General features: G+C 54.7%; 3 protein-coding genes across 4 annotated transcripts; 1 reads left to right on the top strand and 2 right to left on the bottom strand.

Annotated features, from left to right (window-relative positions):
* Positions 1-647: 647 nt before the first annotated feature.
* Positions 648-9,128, top strand: Abhd8 (abhydrolase domain containing 8). Its single transcript, XM_005333019.4, has 5 exons — positions 648-858; positions 2,137-2,887; positions 7,071-7,241; positions 7,404-7,620; positions 8,431-9,128. The coding sequence occupies exons 2-5, from the start codon at positions 2,145-2,147 to the stop codon at positions 8,599-8,601; spliced, it is 1,302 nt and encodes a 433-aa protein (XP_005333076.1). The 5' UTR covers positions 648-858; positions 2,137-2,144; the 3' UTR covers positions 8,602-9,128.
* Positions 9,129-10,517: 1,389 nt separating this feature from the next.
* On the bottom strand, positions 10,518-14,913 carry Ankle1 (ankyrin repeat and LEM domain containing 1). Its single transcript, XM_040290298.2, has 9 exons — positions 14,785-14,913; positions 14,551-14,703; positions 14,226-14,331; positions 13,997-14,129; positions 12,995-13,750; positions 12,684-12,861; positions 12,234-12,393; positions 11,720-11,849; positions 10,518-11,488 (listed from the first exon to the last, which is right to left on the bottom strand). Exons 1-9 carry the CDS (start codon positions 14,844-14,846, stop codon positions 11,316-11,318), a joined length of 1,851 nt encoding a protein of 616 aa, XP_040146232.1. The 5' UTR covers positions 14,847-14,913; the 3' UTR covers positions 10,518-11,315.
* Positions 14,914-16,008: 1,095 nt separating this feature from the next.
* Babam1 (BRISC and BRCA1 A complex member 1) lies at positions 16,009-23,888 on the bottom strand. Of its 2 annotated transcripts, none has more exons than XM_005333022.5 (9): positions 23,759-23,888; positions 22,393-22,746; positions 20,962-21,020; positions 20,086-20,206; positions 19,934-20,012; positions 18,934-18,958; positions 17,654-17,783; positions 17,410-17,496; positions 16,009-16,481 (listed from the first exon to the last, which is right to left on the bottom strand). In XM_005333022.5, exons 2-9 carry the CDS (start codon positions 22,693-22,695, stop codon positions 16,278-16,280), a joined length of 1,008 nt encoding a protein of 335 aa, XP_005333079.2. In that variant the 5' UTR covers positions 22,696-22,746; positions 23,759-23,888; the 3' UTR covers positions 16,009-16,277. The 2 variants fall into 2 exon arrangements, with proteins under 2 accessions (XP_005333079.2, XP_077893908.1); XM_078037782.1 differs by having other exon boundaries at positions 22,393-22,708; positions 23,759-23,885.
* Between the last annotated feature and the right edge of the window lie 1,782 nt (positions 23,889-25,670).

Raw genomic sequence — 25,670 nt, 5'->3', positions numbered from 1 at the left:
GGCTAAACCTGAGCCCTGGGTTCTCTGAATCCGGGCTCTCCTGGTGGACTATCTTGCCTCAGCCTTGACCATGGAACTGGGGTGTGTATCTCTTGCCACCAGTCCCTTCTCAGTTCCATCTGCAGTCATTGGTTAAATTGGCTGATAGGGATATTCCAATTCCTTAATTACTCAAGGCTCCAAATTTTCTGTTTAACAGTTCCCAGGATTTGGAATCACACAGGCTTGGGTTCAAATCCCAACCTGGCTTTCCTCCTGACGTGTGTTCTTCGTGAGCCTGGTTTCCCCACACGAAATTGCAAAGATCAGGGAGTCTCTGTTTCTAGAATAGAAAGGTCAACACAGAGAGGGACATGGGAGCTCCTTCTGGAGGGGACAGGGCAAGTCGGAGGCAGGAGCTGGCTGGAGAGACCCCTTCTCTAAGAAAGGACTTCGACTGCCTAGTCCCAGGAGTCCCGCAGACTTGAGGCTACAGCCCCTTCTCCCTCCCGGGCTAGGCCCAATCCCTGGCACGACCTCCGAGAGCCCCTAAAAGGGGCGGGGCCGTTGACCCAGAGCCCGCCCCATCTCAGAATTTTAGTCTCTGATTGGACGTCTATCTAGGCCAGGTCAGTTCGCAGTTACGATAGGGCGAAGTTCCCGCCCGTCTGCGGCAGGCCCCGCCCTCTTGGGGGAGGGGCTTAGATGGCCGGCTTGGTGGGCGGTCGCGGGATGCCCCTGCGCTGACCGCCCCAGGCCCGCGCTCGCCGGCGTAGACGCGCCGGGCCGACCCCGCGCCACCATGTAAACGACACCCGCAGGCGGACGCTGGCTTCTCTGCCCGGGACCCCTCCGCCCCGCCCCGGAGCCCTCGATGAGGTGAGCTGGGAGCGGAGGCCTGAGGGGGGTCATGGAGGTTTCGGGGGCCTCCACTTCCTAAGGGGGTGTCCACAAAGCCCGCGTTCGGGCTCCTAGGAAGCCACGGAGCCCCAGGGGCCTCGACCTCGCCACAGGGATGACGGGCACCCCGGAGACCGGGCCCCGCTCTGGGAAGGGGGGCTGGAGCGGCGCATTTGAGCCGCCTTCCTTAATCGGGTTCAGGGCCCCCCTCGAGGCCGAGAGCGCTGCCTGCCTCCCTTCCAGGATATCCCGGGCCACCGCGGGCCCATCTTCAGCGTGTGTTACCCCCGCGGCCTCCGGGCTGGGGAGAGGGAATGGGCTGGTTCCATCTCCAGGCTTTAGACAATGGGGGTGCGCTGCGCGGGTATCCCCTTGAGTTATGTAACCGCCTGTGGTTGCTATGGACACGGGGTGGGGGGAGGTGGCCTTGGGAGCTGGATGGAGGCCTGGAGGCCCCCAACTAGGTCCCATCCTCATCACCACCCCTGGGGACTTGTGTGATGCTCCGGTCCCTAGCCCAGGGTACTAAGCAGAGGGTACAGAGCAGTGTCCTCCAGTGAGTGTGTATGGCCCTCAGCTTGCTGCTCTTTGAGACAGGCCCAACTCAGCCCTGTCTTGGAGAGCTAAAGGCTTCTGGGGCTCAGTCCACAGTCCCCTTTCGCAGGGCCTCATCTTTTGGTGGTCTGATTCAGAGCCAGAGACCGGGGAGGTGGCCTCCCTGGGGATTTGCACCCTTTAAAATACCCCAGGATGGGGCTGGAATTGTAGCTCAGCGGTAGAGTGCTTGCCTTGTACCTGTGAGCCACTGTGTTCATTCCCAGCACCACATATAAATAAGCCAATAAATAAAGGCCCATCAACAACTAAATATATCTATTTAAAATAATAATAAAATATCCCAGGAGCCCTCAGGATATGTGAGCTAATATAAAGTACATGTGCATAAATGAATGAATGGCTTTAGGGGCCCTCACTGGTATAAAGTGGAGGTGGTGGTGGTAGGGGTGTCCTCAGAGCTGGGCCACATTTACCACAGTGTCCCCTTCTCTGGGAAGTCCCCACACCAGACTTCAGCGCCTTCCTTATGGACTCCCCAGGGATGAACCACTAGCCAGGCCCTGGAAGTTAGCCAACCACCACGCAGGCCGGCGTGTGACCCTGCCCTCACAAGGGACCTTAGAAGGGACTCCCAGTCTGGTTTACCTGGGGTAGGAGGGCTCCCCCTTAGATGGCCCCTGATCTGCCTCCCGCTCACAGGACACACCATGCTGACCGGGGTGACCGACGGTTTCTTCTGCTGCCTCCTGGGCACGCCCCCTAACGCTGTGGGGCCCCTGGAAAGCGTCGAGTCCAGCGATGGCTACACCTTTGTGGAGGTCAAACCTGGCCGTGTGCTGCGGGTGAAGCACGCTGGACCCGCCCTTGCTCCCACTCCACCTCCACCGCCGCCTCTGGATGCTGCCCAGGGGGACAGGTCCGGCTTGGTCCGCTGCCAGCGCCGGATCACTGTGTACCGCAGCGGGCGCTTGCTGGTGGAGAACCTGGGCCGGGCGCCGAGAGCTGACCTCCTGCATGGGCAGAATGGCTCTGGGGAGCCACCGGCCGCCCTGGAGGTAGAGCTGGCCGATCCGGCAGGCAGCGATGGCCGCTCGAACCCGGGCAGTGCGGGTAGTGGCAGCGGAGGGCGGAGGCGGCGAGCCAGACGCCCGAAGAGGACCATCCACATTGACTGTGAGAAGCGCATCACTAGCTGCAAGGGCGCCCAGGCGGACGTGGTACTGTTTTTCATCCATGGTGTCGGTGGCTCCCTGGCCATCTGGAAGGAGCAACTGGACTTCTTTGTGCGCCTAGGCTATGAGGTGGTGGCACCTGACCTGGCTGGCCACGGGGCCAGCTCTGCGCCTCAGGTAGCTGCAGCCTACACCTTCTATGCGCTGGCTGAGGACATGCGAGCCATCTTCAAGCGCTATGCAAAGAAGCGAAACGTGCTCATTGGACATTCCTATGGGTAAGCCACCCCTGGCGTGGGATAGGGCTGTGGGTTGGCCTGGATACCCATTACCAAATGCCCATTTTCCTCCTTGAAAATTCTCATCGGGCCGGGGGTGTGGCTCAGGGGCAGAACCCTTGCCCAGCAGGCCTGAGGCTCTGGATGCCATCCACAGCACTGGGAAGAAAGGAAAAAGAAAAAAAAAAAAAAAAAAGAAAGAAAAAGTAATTTTTTTTTCATGAAAAGCAGTTGCACATACATTTGCACAAACCTGTAATCCCAGCCCTGTGGGAAGCCGAGGCAGGAGGATCTGGAGTTCAAGGCCAGCGTGGGCAAAATAGCAGAGCCTGTCCAAAAAGAAAAATAAAAACAAAATCAGAAGCAAACAGGAATTCCCACCACTATTGCTATTATTTACATTGTTTTATTCATTTTTTAAAATATATATTGTTTTAATTGTAAATGGACACAATACCTTTCTTTTGTTTATTTATGTGGTGCTGAGGATTTAACCCAGGGCCTCACACATACTAGGCCAGCGCTCTACCACTGAGCCATAGCCCCTTATTTATTTATTTATATTTTATTTTTATTTTGGTACTGGGGATTGAACTCAGGGGCACTCAACCACTGAGCCCCATCCCCAGCCCTATTTGGTATTTTCTTTAGAGACAGGGCCTCACTGAGTTGCCTAGGGGCTCGAAGTTGCTGAGGCTGGCTTTGAACTCTTGATTCTCTTTTCTCAGCCTCCCAAGCCACTGGGATTACAGGCATGTATGACCTTGCCCAGCTCATTTATTGTTTTTGTTATTTTGATTGTACAAATTTATGGAGTATTCTGTGATAATTCAATACATGTATGCAGCGTGCAGTAATCAAATCAGGGTAATTAACATTTCCTTCTTTAAAAATTAAAAAAAATATATATATATATTTTTCCCACTCCACCTCCACAAAGGCATTGTGTTGCGTCCATCTACAATATATATATATATATATATTAGATATATATATAGTAGATGGACGCAACACAATGCCTTTATTTTTATGTGATGCTGAGGATCGAACCCAGGTCTCACCCGTGCAAGGTGAGCTCTACCGCTGAGCCACAATCCCAGCCCTTATATATATATTTTTTGATTAACATGAAATATGTGTCCACATTTATGAGGCACAACATGATAGTTTGATAGATGCATACAGTGTGTACTGATCAAATAGAATTTTTTTAATATTGTTTTTTAGATGTTGATGGACCTTTATTTTGTTCATTTATCTATATGTGGTGCTGAGAATTGAACCTAGTGCCTCACACATGCGAGGCAAGCACTCCACCACTGAGCCCCCAGCCCTAGCCCCAGGATCACGAATGTTTCCATCTCCTTGTCATTACTTGGTGACTGGAGCCTTCAAGCTCCTCTTTTTAAGTTATTCATAAAACAAGCCAGGTGTGGTGGAGCATACCTGTAGTCCCAGCTCTCAGGAGGCTGAGGCAGGAGATTCACTTGAGCCTAGGAGTTAAAGGCCAGCCTGGGCAAATAGCAACACCTCATCTCTGCAGGAAAGGAAGCAAGGAAGGAAGGAGAGAGAGAGAGAGAGAGAGGGAGAGAGTCTCATTGAGTTGCCTAGTGCCTCAATGAGGTACACGTACACACACACACACACACACACACACACACATTCCCATAGATTACTGTGAACTGTGGTCACCCCACTGTGCTGCAGAACACTTGAACTTATGCCTTCTATCTCACTCCCATTGTTGTTTGTCTGTTTATTTATTTATTTGTGTGTGGGGGGGTGCTGGGGGTTGAACCCAGGGCCCTGTGCATTCGAGGCAAGCCCTCCACCAACTGAGCTACATCCCCAGCCCCCACTCCCATTGTTTTCACAGTAGGATTTCTTCATCCCAGTACTCACATTTGGGCCAGATAATTCTTTTTGGTGAGGACTGTAAGATGTTTGGCAGCATCCTGGCCTCTAATGCCATAGTACCATCATTTAGTGTTGTTGATCATGACCATCTAACCTGTCTTCAGATTAGCCAGATGTCCACTAAGTGGGCAGAATCGCTCCAAGCCCAGAATGCTGCCTTAAGCTAATTTCAAACGCTGGCTGCTCTGGAGATCCCATGCGGTCTGGAAGGGCTAATTGGATTCCCTTAAATCCAGTTTACAAAGGCACAGCTTGCTGTAAATCACTCTCCTCTGAAGGGCTGAGGATACCATCTGGCGCTTACTGAAAGCCCACTTCATGGAAGACTCTGAGCCCTGGGGTTCTGACCACTGCCAAAGAGCCATGTTCTCCCCTTTACCCAGGAAGAAAGATCAGATGAGTCAGGCAGCCTGGTGGGGAACCTCTCTTGTAGAGATTATATCCCATGCAATTAGACACGAAAATAAATAAGTTATATGAGTATCCAGAAGAAAGGTGTCCAACTTGGGAGGTATATAACTCTTATGTGTTTGTATGATAACATCTCAAAAAGTTGATACTTATGATATAATATTTCCTCTAATTAAATGAGCACCCATCTGTGGTAGTTCCTGTGAGTCCATAACAATGCTCTGAGGTCATCACAGTTACTATTTCATAGAACTGCAGACAGAAATTCAGAGAGGTTAAGCAACTTGCCTAAGGGCACACAGTGAATCATAAGCATAATGTCCACCTTCCTCTTGTTTCTCTATTTTTTTTTTCTAACAGGAATCAGCAAGCTGCTGCTGTATTTTCTTTTTCTTTTTCTTTTTTTTTTCTTCTTTCCTTTGTTTTTGTCATTGTTTTAAAGTTCTAGGAATGGGATGCAGGGTTTCACACATTTGAGGGAAGTATTCTACCGCTGTAAAATTAATTAACTTGTTTGTTTATTCATTCTTTATTTATTTATTTTCCAGGGTCTTGCTTAGTTGCCCAGGCTGCTCTTGAATTTGTGATCCTCCTGCCTCAGCCTCCCCATGGGTATGTGCCACCATGCTCAGCCCAGAAAACTTTTTCTAAAAAGGCCCAGTGGTAAATATTTTTGATTTTTATTTGTCTCTGTTGGGACGGCACACCTCCGCAGTTGCAGTGCAAAAGCAGCCAGGCATGACTATATTCCAGTAAAATTTGATTAACAAAACATTTTACAAATCTGCTGGGTACTGCGGCACACACCTGTAATCCCGGTGACTTGGGAGGCTCAGGCAGGAAGATCATGAGTTCAAGGCTAGTCTCAGCAACTTCATGAGACTTTGTCTCAAAATGAGAAAATAAAAAGGGCTGGGGATATAGCTCCGTGGTAAAAATGCCCTGGGGCTGGGGTTCAGTGGGAGAACACTCACAGGAACTACCATAGATGGGTGCCTAACACAGGAGAGGCCCTGGGTTCAAACCTCAGCACTGTGAATTTTTTTTTTTTTTTACAAATCTTTGAAATCCTAAATTTGATTTACAAAAACAAGAGACCAGACCACAGGCTATATCTTGCTATGAAGACACTGAGGAGCTAGGTTTGGAGGCCCTCCAGGCCCTTCTACCTGGCATTAGGCAGGAGAATGTGTGTTGCCCAGAGGCCACGGGCCAAGGGAAAGGTTAGTCCTCCTCCGGGCATCCACCGTGTGTGTTTAGTTGGATTCCTTTCCTAACACTTGATAATCAGTAATTCTTATCCCTTTGGGAGTCATGGCGACTAAGAACTTAGGCTGGGTACTGAGTGTAGTTGAGCAGGACTGTCATCCCAGCAGCTAAGGAGGCTGAGGCAAGAGGATCGTGAGTTCAAAGCCAGCCTCAGCAACTTAATGAGGCCCTAAGAAACTTAGCGAGACTGTCTCTAAATAAAATACAAAAAAGGGCTGGGGATGTGGCTCTGTGGTTAGCACTGCTGGGTTCAATCTCCAGTACCAAATAATAATAATGATGATGATGATAATTGAGTGGCAGAGCCTAGCATGTGCAAGACCCTGGGTTCCATCCCCAGTGCTGGAAAAAAAAAAAAAAGAAGAAGAAGAAAAAGGAGAAGAAATGTCTATGTGTGTATATAAAATAAAATGGAAAATCCTCAGAACTCAATCTGGTAATCCTGGGGCATCCTCCATCCTGCAGGTGCCCGTGCCTCCAGGGGAAAGAGTCTTGGGGTTCAGGGGCCTGCCCCTGGGGTGCGGAGAGGGCATTACCCCCTTAGTGACTGGATTCTGCTGACCACTGCTCTTCCATGCCCGGCCAGGGTGTCCTTCTGCACATTCCTGGCACATGAGTACCCTGACCTGGTGCACAAGGTGATCATGATCAATGGCGGGGGCCCCACCGCCCTGGAGCCCAGCATCTGCTCCATCTTCAATATGCCCACGTGCGTCCTGCACTGCTTGTCGCCCTGCCTGGCCTGGAGCTTCCTCAAGTGAGTGCCCCCATCCTGGAGATACTGCTCTTGGCTCTGGCAGACCCTGGCATCTCTCAGAGTTGGGGGGGGGAGGGAGGCTAAACAGCTGGGTCTGGCATGGGGGACACCCTGTGGAGCGCCGGCTGGCGAGGGGTTCAGACGGTGTCTCCCCACCACCAGGGCCGGCTTTGCCCGCCAAGGAGCCAAAGAGAAGCAGCTGCTGAAGGAAGGCAACGCGTTCAACGTGTCGTCCTTCGTGCTAAGGGCCATGATGAGCGGCCAGTACTGGCCCGAGGGCGACGAAGTCTACCACGCTGAGCTCACGGTGCCTGTCCTGCTTGTCCACGGCATGCACGACAAGTTTGTGCCAGTGGAGGAAGACCAGCGCATGGCGGAGGTAGGAGCAGGGTACCAGGGCAGCCACCCCTGGAAACCCACTGTGCACAACCCTGGGGGCGTGGCCTCCATGTGGGCGTGGCTTCGGGCCAGGGTGGCCCCTAAATGGGTGTAGTTTCTAGGTCGGGGTCTGTGTATGGGCTGGGCTCTGGCGTGTGTTCTGACCCCAAGGAATTGGGAGCATCAGATCTAGAGTCAAAGGTAGAACCTAGAAAATGGCTCCCCAGACAGGTAACAATTATGCCCCATTCCCCCTGCAGGCAAGCAGACCACGGCAGGGGATTTGTAGAAGAGATCAATGTTGCTTGTATAATTTGGGGGAAAGGGGTGAGGCAGGGGGTCTTTAGAGGTTCCAAGGAAAAGATACGGGAACCCTTAGTACTTAGGATAGCTCTGAACTGGGCGCTTCTTAACCAAGGAGGATCCTTGCCTCCAGGTCACACGTGGAAATGTCTGCAGACTATTTCCAGAGGAGAGAGGGGAGGGCGGACTCCGGGCATCTGGTGGGTGGAGACAGGGAACTGCATACCATCTACCATGCACTCCGCAGCAAAGAATGATCCAGCCCCAGATGTCAGACTGCTGAGATTGAGAAATCCTCCCCTTTCATACCATAGACACTAAATGAGTGAATATCTGGTTGGGCTCCCACAGGGTGACAGGCCATCCTCCAGTTCCCTCTGGAGTGGAACTAAAGGGTTGAAGGGTAGACTGCAGGAGGGACTTCCTGGTGTGGGCCCTGCATGGAGGTGGGGAGTCCCAGGGCAGCTGGCCCCTCGCCGCCCCCATCCTGAGCCCCGCATCCCTGCAGATCCTGCTCCTGGCCTTCCTGAAGCTTATCGACGAAGGCAGCCACATGGTGATGTTGGAGTGCCCGGAGACGGTCAACACGCTGCTCCACGAGTTCCTGCTCTGGGAGCCGGAACCCTCGCCCAAGGCTCTGCCCGAGCCCCAGCCCGAGCCTCCAGAGGAGAAGAAGTAGCCGCCGGGCCGGCGGGGCATCGCTTGGCGAGCAGAGCCGCAGGAAGAGCCAGAGCCTGCGCTGGTCCGCGGCGCGGACCACCTGGGCGGGCCGTTCGCCCCGGTGGGCGGGGTCAGTCAGGGAGACGCCCCCAGGCCGGCTGGGCGGGGCGTGGCCTCGGAGGGAGCCGGGAGACCCTTCCGCTCGCTCGCTCTCTGCTTCGGAGCCCGTCGGTGTTTCGGGCCGCGGCCAGGGCCCACGCGGAGGATGACCTTGTACAGAAGCCCTCGTCCCCTCCCCAACGCCACACCGAGGCAGGTCCCCCACCCCGCTCTGTCTTCCGTGTCAGCCGTGCTTGATCCTGGGACCCACAAGCCCCGCTGGGACCCTCGTGGGTCCGGTCCCTTTGCCCGAGACCCCACCCTACTCCTCATTCCTTGGCGCTGGGAGCTGTTGTTGCCCAAGGGGGGAGGGATTGGGAGAGGGGCTGGCGCCACCAAACCTGCACATCTCAACTTGTAACTCAATAAAAAGAAGTGACAATCGGAGTCTCCGGGCTTGTGTTGGATGACCTTAGGGCAGGGCTTTCTTTGCCCCGCTACCCCAGTCTGCTCTCCCATCTGCAGCCTGGCCTGAGGCGCCTCCCCTCGGGGGTGACCTCGAGAGCCTCGGGGACCCCAGGCTGGCTTCCTGAACAGGCGCACACCCTGCTTTCTAGAGGCCGCTTGGCCAGTATGGCTGGGTGCCAGGCCGTTATCAAGGGGTGCGCTTCTGCCCTGGAAATGCAAGAGGAGGTCCAGCCAAGATTGAGGATCAATGGACACCGCAGGAGATTATAGCTGCAATAATTGAGCACCCACTGTAGCACTCAATACCAGGCCCTGTATTGAGTGCCTGGCACCCAGCTGTTGAATCCTCAGGCTTCCCAACCCCAAACCCTTTACTGTTCGCATTCTAAACTGTATTCGAGCGCAAGTCTAGGTCTCTCTATGTGCTTCATGTGACCAGTGGGAGGAGGGAACTGTCTCCTCGGTTTTCCCCACTGGTTTGTGAACCAACTTCGTCTAGACTTGGGGTTGTCATCTGGGGCAGTTGTGTCCACTGTCAAATCCTGGAGACCTTTCGACGGCCACACGGGAGGTGACGGGGGTGGGGGTCGGCTACTGGCATCTAGTGGGTCCAGGGCTGCTGCTCAACAGGCAACGAGGTCCAGGGCGGCCCTGTGGCTGTGTAATCCACCCCAAATGTCATTAGGGCCGGGATTGAGAAAGCCTGGTAGAGAAATTCCCACTCTTTGGGGTCTTTGGATTCTTTTCCAGTGACCTGCTTGTGCACTGCAGGGTGACAGCCCATTGTCGAATTGCTGTGGCTTTATCAGCTCTGGGGTCTGGGAGTGTTGACTGTGGTTTTCATTTGTTTTTGGTACCGGGCATTGAACACAGGGGTGCTTAACCACTGAGCTACGTCCCCATCCCTTTCTATTTTTTGAGACAGGGGCCCGCTGAGTTGCTTAGGGCCTTGCTAAACTGCTGAGGCAGGCATCCTCCTGCCTCAGCCTCCTGGGATTGCAGGCATGCAACACCACCACCAGCTGGGAGTCTTCTGTTTCACACAGAAAGAAAGGGAGACTCTAAAAGAGATTTCTCCAGCGGCAGGACCCAGGCACACTCCACAGGCCGGACCCTTAATTGTAAGAGCAGCCTAGGGGACAATCCCAAGTAGGCGGAACCTCTGCCCAGGTACAGTCCGCCCCTGCAGGACCTCGTTGGCTGAGTTGTGATGATGGGCAGGTGGTGTAGCCAATGAGGCAGATCTCCCCAAATCCCTAAACCCACTGAATCTTCTAAAGACGAAACTTTCTCAGAAACTTAAAACAACCCCTACATACGCCCTCAAAACCATATCTCTGACAACACAGCAGCAACAAGTCACCAGGATGGCAGTTTGGCATTTACTGAAGCTATCTGCACATGTAAACGATGTGTAGACACAGCGCCCCGAGGATCGGGTTGGTAACTCCCTGTTCAGTGGAAGAAATGAGTCCGGGCGAGGAGGCTGGGGTGGCACTGCCACCCTGAGGACCCGGGAAGACCTCCTGGGCCTGCCCACACCGCCACAGCCCCCCGACTTCCCTCCGTTGGAGATGTGCCACCTGGGCTCAGTGCTAGGCTGTCACACACTGTTCACATGACCCCCGTTGAGTCCCTACAATGATCCCGAGGCAGGACCTCAACTGCCCTCATTGTAATTGAGGAAACTGAGAGTCAGACGGAAAAACCCCTGGCCGCAGGTCCCACAGCCCGGAAGTAGCAAACCTGGCTCTGGAGCTGAACAGATGCCCTCCATGTGGCTGAGACGGTCATTGGCCGTCCCTTTATATGGGTTGCGGGTCTGGAGATTAAAGGTGGACTCTGTCCACAGATGGGACCAAACTGCCCAAGCCCCACTGTTCCAGAGCACCCTGTGGCTCCCCACTGGTCTTCTCCATGACAGGAGCACCGTGCCTCCCCAGCAGCGCCTCCCTCCCACAGTTCTCCCTCAGCCTGACAGGGGGACCGACCCTGGGCTCCCTACACACGCACAGGCACGAGCGCACCACACACACATGCACGGCACGCACACACTCTTACACATCCTGCCGTCTGAAGCTAGAGGCGGCCGTGCTGTCAGCTTGGAGCAGCTGGGATACCCAAATACCCTGACCTCCACCCAAACTGGACAGCCAATCCCCAGCCTCAGCCACGGGCCTGGATGTCCTGAGGCCGCAGCTCTCGCTGGCCCTCGGCCAAAAAGACAAGGAGGGCACGGTGTAGCAGATGCACCCCCAAGCGCCGGCGCCGATGGCGGGGCCAGTCTGCCACCACTCCGTAGTAGTGCCCTTGTTTCTGGTTGGTCAGTTTCTGGATTCCTAGAGAAATTAGAAAAATGGGGTCAGAGGGGTGGCCTCAGGGTACCCCTCCACCAGAAATATGTGACAGCAAACCCAAAATGGGTTGCCTTCAAGTAAGGATAAACAAAGGGAGCAAAATTCATGCAAATTCAGGTACAGGGTTGGTGCTCAATAATTGCTTATTCACTGAATAAATGAGTGAACAACTCTGAAAGGGAAGAGGTGAGGCCCCACATCTTAGGTACCCACCTAGAGCATCCACAAGACACGCCTCCCGAGTGTAAGCCTCCACCGCCACCACGTGTTGGAAGCAATGCAGGGAGATGACACCGCGGCCACTGTCCCAGATGTCCAAGATCTGGCGCACTTTGGGGCATGCCTGGAGGGCCAGGGCAGTGTCAGAGGTTGCCTGACCCTGGCTGGCTCCCCCGGCTGGACCTTCATCCTTGACCTCAGGCCTATTTTCTCTTTCCTTTGTCTTTTTTTTTAGGTTTTAGTTTCAGGAAACTTCTGGGCAAACACTTGGGATACAGGCCCCTCCAGGGCCCCTGATGGGAACCGCAGGGCTTCCGGGGACAGAGAGGGGTGCGCTCACTGCTCTTGAGCAGAGGAGTGAAATAAGGCAGGACGAGGGGCGGGAAGTAGAGGGACGCTTGACCCGGCAGAGGGAAGGAGCTTTGGGACTGCGGGTGGCCATTCCCAGCAAGCACCCCAACTTAAGTAAAGGATACCAAAGTGGTGTACGATCAATGCGGCCTGATACCTGTTTTCTTGGCCGTCCACGGTAGCCAAGGGCCTCCCAGAGGTGGGCATCTGGTCGGGCACGTGTCCCCTTGCCCACATAGAAGATGGCACGAACGAAAATCTGAAAACACTCGGCTCGGGTCAGCGAGAAGGCTCGGGCTGGCAGATCCTGAGTCTCCCTGGATAGAGGGGGACCCTCAGAGAAGGAAAAATGACCAGTTGTCCCATTGCCACTACCCAAAGTCACAGAGCAACTTGAACCCACATCCAGCAACCCCCATTTTATAAGACCAGGAAGGGTGGCTGCTCCCCAAGGATACTCAACTGTTTAAAGTTGGGTTCAATCACTTTTTTATGAAGAAACTGATGACCAGAGAGGGCTGGTCCCTTTCTTAAGAACACACAGCAAACATAAATCACTCCCCAAATTTTCTAGTTTCCATCTCTGGGTCTTTCCTGCGCCAAGTACCTGGGGTCTAGCAGCAGATATGTGAAGCTGGACTTTACAACCCCCTCCCGCCACCTCTTCGTGGGATCTGGTTGCTCAAACTGCTGGGCAAGTGCATCTTCATCGGACTGAGCATCTGGAATATGGCCTGTCCGTAGGGCCTTGGCCAGTTCTGGACTGTACCCGGAAAACTCTGGGCCTGGGAGAGGAGAATAAGTCAGGGGAGATGGAGGAGGAGGTGGTTCTGAGAGCTGATGAGGGTAGGACTGAGAGCTGGGGTCTCGGGGATTCCTGGGGGCTCCTGGGATTCTGGATGTCCAGGAGAGACTAACCAGGGGTGGCCCGGGCTTCTTCGGGCTGTTGACGGTAGGGGTGCCAGGTGAAGGGCGCCACGAGGCCAGGGCTCTTGTCAAGCACTTGATGTGCCTGTGGCAGCTCCGGGTCAGATTTGGCAGGGACTGGCAGGTGCTGGCAAGACAGGACAGGGTTCCTGCCCTCTGTGGAGCTCAGCTCATCCTCTGTCAGCCAGAGGGCAGCCTCGTCCCTACCAAGGAACGTCTGATCATCGCTCAGGGTGGGGGGTCCAGGTGGCTGTTCCTGTGGAGGGCTACAGGCTGAGCTCCCATCCAGGAGGGAGGCTGAGGGAGAAGGCGGGCAGCCTGCTGTATGGGGACAGGTCAGGCTCAGGGCCTGCAGACAGGTGCTCAGCTCTGCCTCCCTGATGGCCTGGTGGCCTTGACGCACCAGCTGTGGGGCACTTCCAGGCCTTGGTATCCTCTGACTAGGATGATCAGGCCGTCCCCGAGTGGTCTGGGGCAATGACCCGACCCAGGGAGAAGTGTCCAGGGCTGGGTCCTCATCTCCAGAAACCTCAACTGCAGTGACGAAGGAGACCTCCGAGGAGCAGTCCCAGCACCCGAGGGGGGCCTCTGAGTCCCCATCCTTGTCTGCACACTCAAGGGCGGCAGGGAGGTTGGGGGATCCAGGGCCAGACTCCAGGCCCACGTCCCCTCTGTCAGCTCTGCTCAGCGGGGCTTGGAGTGCTGTGGAGTCCAGTGTCACATCAGGTGGCGCAGAGACACCTGGGCCTGAGATAAGAGAGGGAGCGAGAGACAGAAATAGATTCAGATCAGACAGAAAGAGGAGATCAGAGTCTGGAGGAGAAGGGGAGTTGGAAGCAGAGGGAGCTAGCTAGACGGTGGCCATGAGAGTCAGAACCAGCAGGTGGCAGTCGTGCCGAAGACCATCAAAAACAGCTGGGGACCAGGGAAGCAGCGGGAGACTGGATGCCAGAGGCACTGGAAGCACCACGCGGCCGCGCAGGCCCGACTCACTGCCAGGCTCCGGCTCTGACTCTGGCTCCTGGGCCTCTGCCCGGGCTGCGGTCGGAGAGTCCAGCTCGCACAGGATGCGTGCGCAGTCTTGGTGCCCCTGCTGCACCGCTAGGTCCAGGGGCCTGAGTCCGTCCTGCGGAAGCGCGGTCAGCAGGGGGCGCCCGAGGACCTTCCCCCTCTTCTCCTCTCCCTCTGGGTCCGCCCCATCTTCTCTGAGGAGTTCCCCCACCTGGTCACGCAGCGCGGGGTCCGCTCCTTGGCTCAGCAATAGCTCCAGGCCGCGGCGACAGCCCCAGGCGGCGGCCACATGCAGTGGCGTCAACGCTTCGGCCGATCTGGGACGAGAGCGCAAGAGAGGTCACTGGAGACTTCACCTCCGGAGTAGGACCTAGATCGCGGGCGCTGAGAACTGAAGCCTGGGCCCTCGGTCCCTAAGATCCCCAAGCCCCACCCTCGGACACCAAGCCCCGGGGACAGATCCTAGTGCGTGCGCTCTAGGATTCCCAGGCCTCGCCTCTCGGGACACCCCGCACTGAGCCCAGGCTTCGCCTTACCGAGCGTTGGGGTCCCCTCCTCCGCGTAGCAGGACCCCGAGGCAGCACAGGCCTTTCGGGTGTCGGGCTCCAGCCGCCAAGTGTATGGCGGCCGCGCCATCAGTAAGCACCAGGTTAGGGTCGGCGCCGCGGCGCAGCAGCTCCTCCACTGCCCTGCTGACAGAGGGTCAGAGTGGACCGCGGCCCCATCCCGACCCGGTCTGCCCACCGATCCGACCCGGGCCCCACCCTCACCGCGGCTCCTCCTCCTGTAGCGCCGCCCGCAGCTGCTGAGCCAGGCCGGCCGCGGCACCCATATCCCGGGCGTCCCCGGGCCCCGCTGCCCGGCCCGCCGATTTCCAACTTCCCGCGGCGGCCTTGTGCGCACGCGCCGCCCCGCCCCGCGGCCCGGGCCCCCGCTCCCCGGCGCTGCACTGGCTGCTCAGCCAGGTCGCCCCGCGCCGCACCGCCGCCCACATCGGAGTTCCCGAGCCTAGTGCGGGTCCGCGACACGCACCGAGTGGCAATCGGGAGGCCCTGGCACCGCCGATAAGGTCCTGGGCACGAGGAGGAGGGCGGGTGTGCCCTTATCTCGCCTCAGCACCGAAGACGGACGCACCCTCCCGGGAGCGCTCCATCACGGAGCTGGGGAAGCCGCGCGGGGCGCCAGGGCGCTCGGAACCCTCGGCCACGGCGGCTGCCCTGAGCGCGCAGCCCCACTCGGGAGGCTGGTTCCCAGGCTGCCGCCCTAGAAGCCGTGCAGCGCCCGTTCCCGCCCAGCAGAGTCGGGAGTCCAGACTGCGGAGGGTGGGGCCTTACTTTCCCCTCGGCCAAATGCGAGAACAACTGTAACGAAAGAAAGGGGCATTTCAGCACAAGGCCCTCCCACTGTAGGTGCCTAATAAGTGCTGAAAAAGAGGAAAAGCAGTTGCTCAATAAGTTATTTCTGTTTTATGTGGAGCTGAGAAAATCTGGTCCATAAACTTCTCACAATTGCATCATCCGGGGCAGATGGTTGGGTGGACCTCAGTGGACCTCTCCTATCCGTCTTCCCGCCGCCAGGAAGCACCCACCTTAGCTCCTGGTGTTTGTTCCAGGAAGACGGGTGACCCTGGCCTGGCCAATCAGCATCCCAGAACCCTGGACCACAACCGGCTTCAAGGAAGTCCACCTGACCCAGAGAGGTCAACCCGGTCAGGGAGCTCACAACCCTCACTTCTCTGCTTTGGGACTTAGGTAGTGGTGGGAGCTACCTCACCCCTTTCCACGGGTTGGGGAGAAAGGAAGCAGGGCACACTAGACACCAGCTGGGCAGTTCCGGTGGCAGGGAGCTGAGGCACCCTTGAGCCTGAAGGTGCCACCTCGGCTTCTCATCCACAAGAAAGAAGCCGTTTATCCTCTTCCTTGCTTGATGGGTGAGTCTCTGTCACTTCCAACAGAGTTGATCCCAATTAACACGAGATTATTGTGGACCGGGGCTAAGGATTGTTAGATTTTTATTTTGATGACAAAAATCACATATAGAACAAAAGTTATAATGGAACAACCAGGAGTGGGTGTGGGCTAGGAACATGGAGGATGCGTGCCCAGAGATCCTGAAGGGCCTCCTGGAATTCTGGGTTTCTTCCCAGGGCTGCCAAGTGCCCTGAGTACCCCCTGGAACCCCTAGGAGTCCCCAAAAGCTGTTTGAGAACCAGCACTCTAGACCAAGAGTTTCCGGGGACCAGGCTGAGATGCACAGTGACGGTTCACACGGTGGCCTCGACCTCGGTGGCTTCTTCCTCCTCCTCCAGCAGGCTGTAGGAGGCATGGCTCTGGCACGGTCGCTGCAGTGGGTGGGCCAACAGCTTGGCCATGCAGTTGTGTAACTCCAGGGCTGGCCCCGCTAGGGCCACCTCATATTTGTAGCTGGTACCCTTGGTGTCCAAGCTGCCCATGAAGGCAAACATGTCCTGTAGGGGGCAGTGAGCGACAACTCAGGCAGACATTGATCCTGATCCACCCTCCAGGTCCCCCAGAAGGCTTCCCAAAGGAAGGGACATCTGGGTGGGATCTGAAGAGCGAAGACAAGTTTGCCAAGCTCCAAGCACACCCGCTGGTACCCACCCCAGAGGTCTCAGTCCTAGGTGTGTAGGATCCCCCAGCATAGAGAGCTGTCACATGACACCCCAGCCCACACGCTCGTCTTTTTCTTTTTCTTTCCAAGTGTGGTACTGGGAACTTAGCCCGAGGCTGCTGTACCACCAAGGGACGTCACCAGCCACTTTCATTTTTTTTATTTTGAGGCAGGGACTCTCTAAGCTGCTGAGGCTGACCTCCGATGTTGTGATCCTCCTGCCTCAACCTCCTAAATCGCCCAGCTATCTTTTTAAAGGTCTCTGGCAGTGCTGGGGGTAGAGTACAGTCCTCCCAGCCCGGGCGAGGGCTCTGCCCAGCCTGCACGCACAGCCTTCTTGACGGGGAAGGCTTCCCACGGGAGGGATTTCTTTATCTGGGTAAAGGTCTGAGCAGGCGCTGGTCTCAGCTCCTCCACTGAGTCGGATAAACAAATGCTCAGAGTGGCCAGTGAGGTCCCCGTTAGTTCAGGACTGAGATGTGCAGGGTCAGCAGAGCTTAAGGAGGAGGAGGGTGTGCCAGGCAGAGGGCACAGGAAGGCAAAATCAGGAAGACAGAAGGGGGGAAGCTGGGATGAGCTGGGCGGGGCCGAGATTCCCGGAGCCACTGTCCCAACAGTCCCCACAACTTTCAGTCACCACCAGCTGCTCACAGAGGAGCCGCAAATAGTTGTTGAATGACTGATGGCCACCACCCAGCTGGACCAGGGCTCCAGGGCTCAGGGTGCTAATATCCTAACTCCGCCCACCGGCCACCGCCCCTCACCTTCCAACTGGTCTCCTCCTCTTTCTCCTCGGTGCCATTGTGGATGTAAACAACATCAAAGAAGAAATATGGACACTGGAACATTCTCTGCCGGGGAGAAGACAGCCTGTGGGCTCAGGTCACCCCAACATCTGCCTCAGACTCCAGGAGTACCCTTCTAAGCACCCCAAGCCTGTGGTCAGGAATCCCCCCAGCATTCACCCTCCGTCCTGGCTGCAGGTGTCCCTCCCTCTCCCAGCCTCACCTTCATGGGCTCTGTCAGGGACAGCTGGGGCTGGCAGGGCGGGCGGCTGTAGACAAGGATGGTGCGGACCACGTACGGCGGCGGGATGGTCTGCACGTTCTCCGTGACAGGCAGCTCTGTCTTCTGCTGGCTGCAGAGCCAGAGGGGAATAGGTCAGAGCATGCTTTGGGGTCTAGCCCTCCTGCACCTCTGGAGAGCCCAGCTCCTCACTGGGCATGCAGGGCCCATCTGGCCCCTCCTGAGCTCACTGTTCCCTCTGAGCCATCCCATACTCTCCTCTGCCCCCAGCACCTCCCTGGACTTGCCCCGCCTGGTCTCTCCTACTACACCAGGGATGCTTCACTGATTACAAGGCCAAATCCTGTGCTGGCCACCTGAGGGCTCTGGGTTGGACCTGCCTATTGACACATGGCTTCCCATCAGGCCAGGGACTGCTTCCATGGGAACCAGATTTTTTTCCCCCCAGCACTGGGGATTGACCCTGGCTGGGGAAGTATGGTTTTTACAAGTTTTTCAAATGATTAAAAAATCTAAGGTGGAAGCTGGGTGTGATGGCGCACACCTGTAATCCCAGCAGCTCAGGAGGCTGAGGCAGGGGGATTCCAAGTTCAAAGCCAGCCTCAGCAACTTAGCGAGGCACTAAGCAAATCAGTGAGACCCTGTCTCTAAACAAAATACAAAATGGGGCTGGGGATGTGGCTCAGTGGTTGAGTGGCCCTGAGTTCAATCCCCAGTACCAAAAGAAAAAAAAGAAATCTAAAGTGGAATCATATTCAATAATACAGGGAAACAAGAAATTCCAACTTCAGTGTCCCTAAATAAAATTGTCCTGGCACACAGCCACACCTGCAGCAACAGAGGGCAAGAACCGTGACGGGGACCTTGGCCTGCCCACAAAGCTGAAAATATTTACTGATTCTTGACAGAAAAAACTTTGCTGACCTTTGGGTGAAAATAATTAGTGTGGAGCACTATGGGGCAGTCACAGCACTGACACAGAGGGCAAGACTCCAGGAAGTATGTCCCTTGCAGAAAATGTTCCCAGATAGATAAATGAGCAACTCTTGCAGGCAGCACCAGGCACGGGCAGGCTGTAGGACCTCTGGATTATCTCTGTGCTGAGTTTTGACCAAGAAAGATCTCGTTTGGTTTGCCTGGTTTGGTTTTTGTATTTTGCAGCACTGGGGATGGAATCCAGGGCCTCACACATGCTAGGCAAGCGTTCTGACACCGAGCTACACCCCAGCCCAGGACCTTCTCTTGGAAGGTGGATAACTTACATGAGGCTGAAGAGCCCTTCCAGATCTGGTGGGGATGCTAAGGAGAAGTCCAATGGCTTCGGTCAGACAGTCAGAGGCAGGTGGCTTCTCTGGATCCTAATGTCGGGAGAGCCCAGACCCACCAGCCAGGCTGTGGGTCCCTGGCAAGTGGCTCCCCTTCTCTGAGCCTGGTTCTTCTCAGCACAGACAACAAAATAAAATGCTGACACGGGACCCCTGAAGGACCTTGGTGATTGAAAGCTCCTCTTTTCCTCAGGGCTGGTGCCACTCTTCTCACAATTAGAGCCACAAGGGTGGGGGGGTCTCGCTTCTGTTCTCCTAATATGCATCAATTTTTTAATTCATGGGGATCATTTTCTATTTAAGTTTTGGGTCACACCTGAGCCTTTAATGTTCAGATTAGCATGAAATGTACTATGTCCAAATTAAAGAGACTCTAAGGGCAATTCTAACTTTTTAGTCACATACTGACATTTACTGAGCACCAACTGTACACCTGGTGCTGCACAAAGTATTCCCCGTGTGGATGCATTTTGGAAATCCCGAGTCCAAATCATCTGTTGCTGCTTCTGTATTGTTAAAGGTTGAGTGTCCCTTATCTGATATGCTTGGGACCAGAAGTGTTTTAGATTTTGGTTGTTTTAAAGTCTGGGAATATCTGTATATGCTAATGAGGTACCTTAACGATGCAACTGAAGTCTGAACAAGAAATTCACTTGTTTCCTACGCACCTATTATGCACAGTGCCTTTTGACAGTGACCGTGCCCAGGAGGTCGGGGTGGACTTCTCCACCTGTGGCCGCCGTGTGGGCACTCATCAAGTTTTAGACTTTGAAGCATGTCAGCCTGGGGATGCTGAAGCCCAAGGTCACGGGCCCAACCTGTCACAACACAGCTGGGACCTGAACCTGAGCTACCCAGCAGGCCCTCCGTGGCTCAGCCCTGCGGGCCCAGAGGGGACAGGAAGGAGGCCCCCCAGGACGACGACCACAAAGGATACTGAAGGAGGAGCACGAGGCCGTTTCCAGGTCGTAGAGGCAGCTGCAGAGCTCGCGGGGGTCGGAAGTAAGGCCGGAGAGCTACAGGGAGGCACGGGGCTCAGTGGGGAGCTGGTCCCCACAGAGCCCGGGATCGGCACCCGCCCCACCTCACCCAGGCCGTGTCGTCGTTCACCACCACCAGCGCGAACTCGTGGCTCTTGTCGATCTTGTGCTTTGTCCTCACAAACATCTCGATCATTTTCTGGGAGACATTGAGGGCATTGGTTTTGGAGCTGGGAAGGCACAGAGAGTAAGCCGATCAGGGTCCCGTCCCCTCAGCCTGCAATAAGGTCCTGGGGTGCATGTCACGTGGCAGGAAGGTGGCAGCTTCAGCAAGGACAGAGCCTGGGCCGCAGGAGAAGCCAGAAGCCTCAGGGAGGGAGTCAGGCTGGACCTCTGGAGCCGGGCTTTAGTCATCGCCGAGGCCTGGGTGCCAGAGTGGAGGGAGCTTCGCCCTGTCTTGTTTGTTTTTTCCCACAGCAGGGTCTGGGTCTATTTCCCAGCATGGTCTTGAACTCCTGAGCTCAAAAGACCCTCATTCCTCAGCCCTCCAACTGGCTGAGAGCACAGGCCTCGTCACCACACCCGGCTCGTAGGGGCTCATCCTTAGCATCTCCCAGGAGCCCCTTGGGCCCCACCCAAGCCCTGTAACCTGGTAGCACATGGCTCTGGGTACGTATTTTGGGGTCAGTCAGGCTTGGTGGAAATCCAGGTCCTGCCCTATTATTATGAAACCTTGGGGAAGTCACTTGGTTCTTCTCCGAGTCTCCAAGGTGTTGCTGTGACACAGGTGATGTCCGACAGCTCCTCACACTTAGAATAGAGCCTCACTGGGCCACGGACATCATGACTACTATCACTTCGACTCTGATACTGCAGGCCTGAGGCCACACCAGGGTTGGGCAAGGCTAAAGTGGGGGCCCCATATTTTAACAGCTGGCCTCTTCTAGACATGGCCACAGGTACAAGCTACAAAACATCTTCTCACCCATTGAATGACTCCAGCTTTGGCAGCGACATTTCCTCGGACAGGTCCAGACAGATAATCTGCAAGGGAGTTAAAAGAGGGCAGTGACGGGGAGGCTGGGGTTGTGGCTCAGCGGTAGAGCGCTCACCTAGCACATGCGAGGCCCTGGGTTTGGTCCTCAGCACCACATATAAATAGATAAAATAAAGGTATTATGTCCAACTACAACTAAAAAAATTAATTAAAAAAGAAAAAGAAAAAAAATAATATTAACACCAGGTCCCACCACACTGCTGGCCCTCTCCAAGGAGTATAGTCTAAAAAGGTGGCATGGTGACCCCCAATTTAAAGCCAAGCCATTCACTTTAGAAGGTAATGGATCCGGGGAAGAACACTGGACTGAGGGTCCAGGTTGACGAGTAAATAAATGAATGAAAGAATGTTCAAAGCAGAAACATGGCAATAAAAGTGCAGTGGGTTACACTATTCCCCTCAAAAGACACGTCCAGAGGGTGTGGTGGCCAAAGTCTGTAATCCCAGCTACTCGGGTGGCCAGACCAGAGAATTATAAATTAAAAGGCCCAAGCAACTTGGTGAGACCCCGTTTCAAAATAAAATTAAAACGGCTGGGAGTAAAGCTCAGGGGTAGAGCACTTGCCTAGGCATGCAAAAGACCCTGGATCCATCCCCAGGACTGGGGGGAAAAAAAAATGTCTCCAGCTCCTGCTGAAACCCAGAATGTGACCTTCTTTGGAATTAAGATCTTTGCAGATAAAATTAAAGAAGAAATCTTGATTGATTATATTATCTTGACAAATGTCTTTGTAACAAACAGAAAAAGAGAAGACACAGAGAAATAGAAGGGAAAGCCATGTAAGGATGGTGGCAGATGATGGAGTGATATGGCCACAAACTAAGGAACACCTAGAGCCAACAGAGGCTGGAAGAGGTAGAGAAAGCCTCCCCTAGAGCCTTCAGAGGGGACATGGCCCTGCTGGCACCATTCCAGACTAGAATTATGAAGGAGCTAAATCCCTGTGCTCATTTGGGCGCTATAATTCCAGCAACTCAGGAGGCTGATGCTGGAAAATGGCAAGTTCAAGGCCAGCCTGGGAAACCTAATGAGACCATGTCTCAAAATTTTAAAAAAGGGGAGGGAGCTGGGCATGGGCGCATACTTATAATCCCAGTGACTCACGCGGCTGAGGCGAAATGATCACAAGCTTGAGGCCTGGCTCAACAACTTAGCAACACTGTTTCAAAAATAAAGTGCCCCTGGGTTCAATCCTCACTATCAAAAAAAATGTTAAAGAGTTCTGTTGTCATAAGCCACCAGTCTGTGGTAACCTATGGCAACCAAAGAAACGGATCCACAGACCATATGGGCACAGTAAATTTCAAAATGCAAGAATGTTAACCTAAAGGTCCTTCAGCCCAGCACCACCAACTTACCACCTTTTCCAGACAGTTGACCCTTGGTGTTCGAATCTGGACCTCAGGGGCTGGTGGGGGCACCTGCCAGGGCTTGGGGCCAGTTCCTGGAGGGTTGGGGGTCCCATCTTCAGCACTGGCCGCCTCACCCTCGCCCTCACTGCGGCTACCCACGCTGGCCTGGGCCCCCAGTGCCCGGTCCTCAGCCCCCTCAGGGTTGGAACGGGTGCGAGGCCGAGGTTCTGCAGACTGCTCCTCTTCCTCCTCCTCTTCCTCCTCCTCCTCCTCCTCCTCTGTGGGACTGTTGGGCTCTACCACTTCCATGGCTCCTGTGAGGCTGGATGGTGCAGGGATGGGGGAAGCCAGGATCCACCCCTTAGATTTTTAAAAACATTTGGTTACTAAGAAGGAACACCGGCCATGAGCCACTCTACTACTGTAAGAGTCTCTCCTCTCAGGGACTCAGTTTACTCAGCTGTGGAATGGATCCCTTCCAAACCTACTAGCCCAGCATCCAGTAGATAAGATAACAGGGCTGGGGTCCTGGCTCAGTGGTAGAGCACTTGCCTAGCATGTGTGAGACACTGGGTTCCATCCTCAGCACCACACACAAATAAATAAATAAAGGTCGATTAACAACTAAATATTAAAAATAAATAAGTAAAAATAAAATACAGTAAGATAACAGTTTCCCTTGTTTCCCCTCCTCCACCCATAAGGATACCATGATTAATGACCAAGTCCCAGTTCTTTGGCCACTGTGAATGCTTCAGAGATGGGCAAAGGACCAATATGGGTCAGTGAGAGGCACATTTGGGACTTCTGATAGAGGCAGTAGGGAAAAGAGGCCCTTGCTGGGATTGCAGAGCTGGGAAGGTAGATGTTGGGAGCTGCCAAGAGCCCCTTTTGCCTCTGAGAGGGAAAAGGGAGCCTGCCTGAAGTGGCATTCAGCTATGCCTTGAATGCAATCCACAAGCCACTAACTTCCCTTTCTTGCTTAAGCCAGACTGAGTCTTCTGTTACCTGACCCGGCAACCGTCGTGGTGAAGAGAGGAATGTAACTGCTGGGATTCTCGCCCCTGGGAGCGGGGTGGCCCGGGGGGTGGCTGCAGAAGGACGGGGCGCGGACCTGTGCACCACAGTCCCCTGGGAACAGCCTGCCCGTCTGGACAGGGGACGCGGGCTTCCTGGAAGGGTCTGCGCGCCTTGCAGCCCCACCCCCGTCCATCGCCAAGGAAGACAAAGCTTCAGCTGCAGCAAGGACAGAGCCTGGGCCGCAGGAGAAGCCAGAAGCCTCAGGGAAGGGGTCAGGCTGGACCTCTGGAGCCAGGGAAGCTGAGTCTCAAGGGAAGAGCTCCACACTTTTCACCACCCAACTTCTACTCACCGTAGCCTGAACCTCTCTCCAAGTCAGCCACCAATTCGCTAGGAAGCCGCCATTTTCGTAGCCGGAAGTAGGGCGGCTCAGCCGCGATGCCTCCTGGGAAATGTGGTTCACCTAACCTCACAACAAGCGGAGAGATGAACCTCAGAAAGGCTAAACAGGACTTGGAAGCTGATAGGCTGTGACGGTGCCAGAGGGGTGGGGTTTAGCGTGTGATAGACTGGAGTGGAGAGGGATCTGAAATGTGATAGGCTGAACTGGGAGCAAGCGACGAAATATGATTGGCTAAAGCAAGATTAGGCGGAGCTTTTGTGTTTCGGGTCGAATCAGACTACACTGGTCAGCGGTTCTATTGTGATAGGTTGGAAGGGGCTGCAGAGGGCCTATAGTGCCGCGTGATAAACTCAGCGAGACTGAGTTGGGCGGAAGTGAGGAGGGGGCGGGGCCATCGATGATTGACGGAGCTGGGGTGGGTCTCAGTGTGGGGCGGGTTTTCACGAACGTAGGTGGGCGAGCCCCGCCCAGTTGCTTAATTAAGACCCTGTTTTGCATACATTTGCATACGTCCAAAAGTACTTAACTGTAGCTCAGTGGCACAGCACTTTCCTGCCATGCATGGGGACTTGTGTTCCATTCCTAGCACCACACGCACACAAAAAAAATCTTATTTATAAAAGGGTCAAATAAGCCAGGCCGGTGCAGTGGCGCACGCCTGTATATCGCAGCGGCTCGGGAGGCTGAGAAAGGAGGATCCTTAAGTTCAAAAGCGAGGCGCTAAGCAACTCAGGGAGACCGTGTCTCTAAGTAAAATGCAAAATAGAGCCGGGGATGTGGCCTATTGGTTTAGTGCTCCTGAGTTCAATCCCTGGTACCCCCAAATAAATAAATAAATAAGCCAGGAGGCGCTGCATAAACTGAACTTTGAAAGCGGAAGAATTTACCATGGAAGCTATTCTGCCAGTGCAAAGGCTTAGAGACTTTGAAAAGCCCTGGTGTTATGGAGCCCCTAACAGGTTAATATGGCTGGAGCGGAGGCTGAGGGAATTCAGTTCCCCTGGGAACTCCCAAGTCAGAGAATTGCAATTTCTGTCCCCACCACCTTTGTCTTTTCTTCCCCAGGGACACGGAGGCAAGAATCAGATGCTGGGCTTTGCACAATTTAAAGCAAACACAAGTGGAAGGAAAGGATATTTCAGACCACAGGCAAAAGACCTCAGAGTGCAGGAAAGTTGAGAAGGAGAACTCAAGAACCCCCTGGGTAGAGGAGGCATTGTGGCTAGAGATGGGGAATGCAAGGGAGTAGGCAGCAAGAAACTTACATGCGAGGCTGAGAAGCTTGGAATGTCTCCCAAGAGCAACGGGGAGCCATGGAGGGTGTGTGAGCTGGCAGGAAAAGAGTGATATCTTCGTCTCTGAAGTCTGGGTGGGGAAGAGCATGGAGCCAGAGAGCCTACAGAGGGAGCAGAGCTGGCATCCCGGCAGGAGGAGAGAGGCCAGCTCTGTGCCTCTAGGACTCAATCAGAAGGCATCCCTTTCGAGGAGGGTGCAGGAAAATGGGCAGGATATGGAGACCATTTAGGCTCTGGGAAGTGCAGCATTAGCAGAGGAAAAACAGGAGATGGCAGAGGAAGTGGAGTTGGAGGGCCAGAGAAGTCACAGGGTAAAAGAGTGCGTGTTACAGTTCAGTTTTCCGATAATGTTGGATGGCCACCTGCAAATTTGTTTTTAAAACCTCAAGACAACCTGGTGCAGTGGCACACACCTGTAATCCCAGCGTCTTGGAGGCTGAGGTAGGAGGATCACAAGTTGGAGGCCAGTCTCAGCAACTTAGTAAGAGCCTGTCTCAAAATAAAATCAAAAAGACTGGGATGTCTGGGGCTGGGGTTGTGGCTCATTGGTAGTGTGCTCGCCTAGC

The sequence above is a fragment of the Ictidomys tridecemlineatus genome, chromosome 2, assembly GCF_052094955.1.
Source record: "Ictidomys tridecemlineatus isolate mIctTri1 chromosome 2, mIctTri1.hap1, whole genome shotgun sequence".
Classification (NCBI taxonomy): Eukaryota; Metazoa; Chordata; class Mammalia; order Rodentia; family Sciuridae; genus Ictidomys; species Ictidomys tridecemlineatus.
The sequence above is the reverse complement of the archived record's forward strand: the minus strand, read 5'-3'. Positions and strand labels throughout refer to the sequence as shown.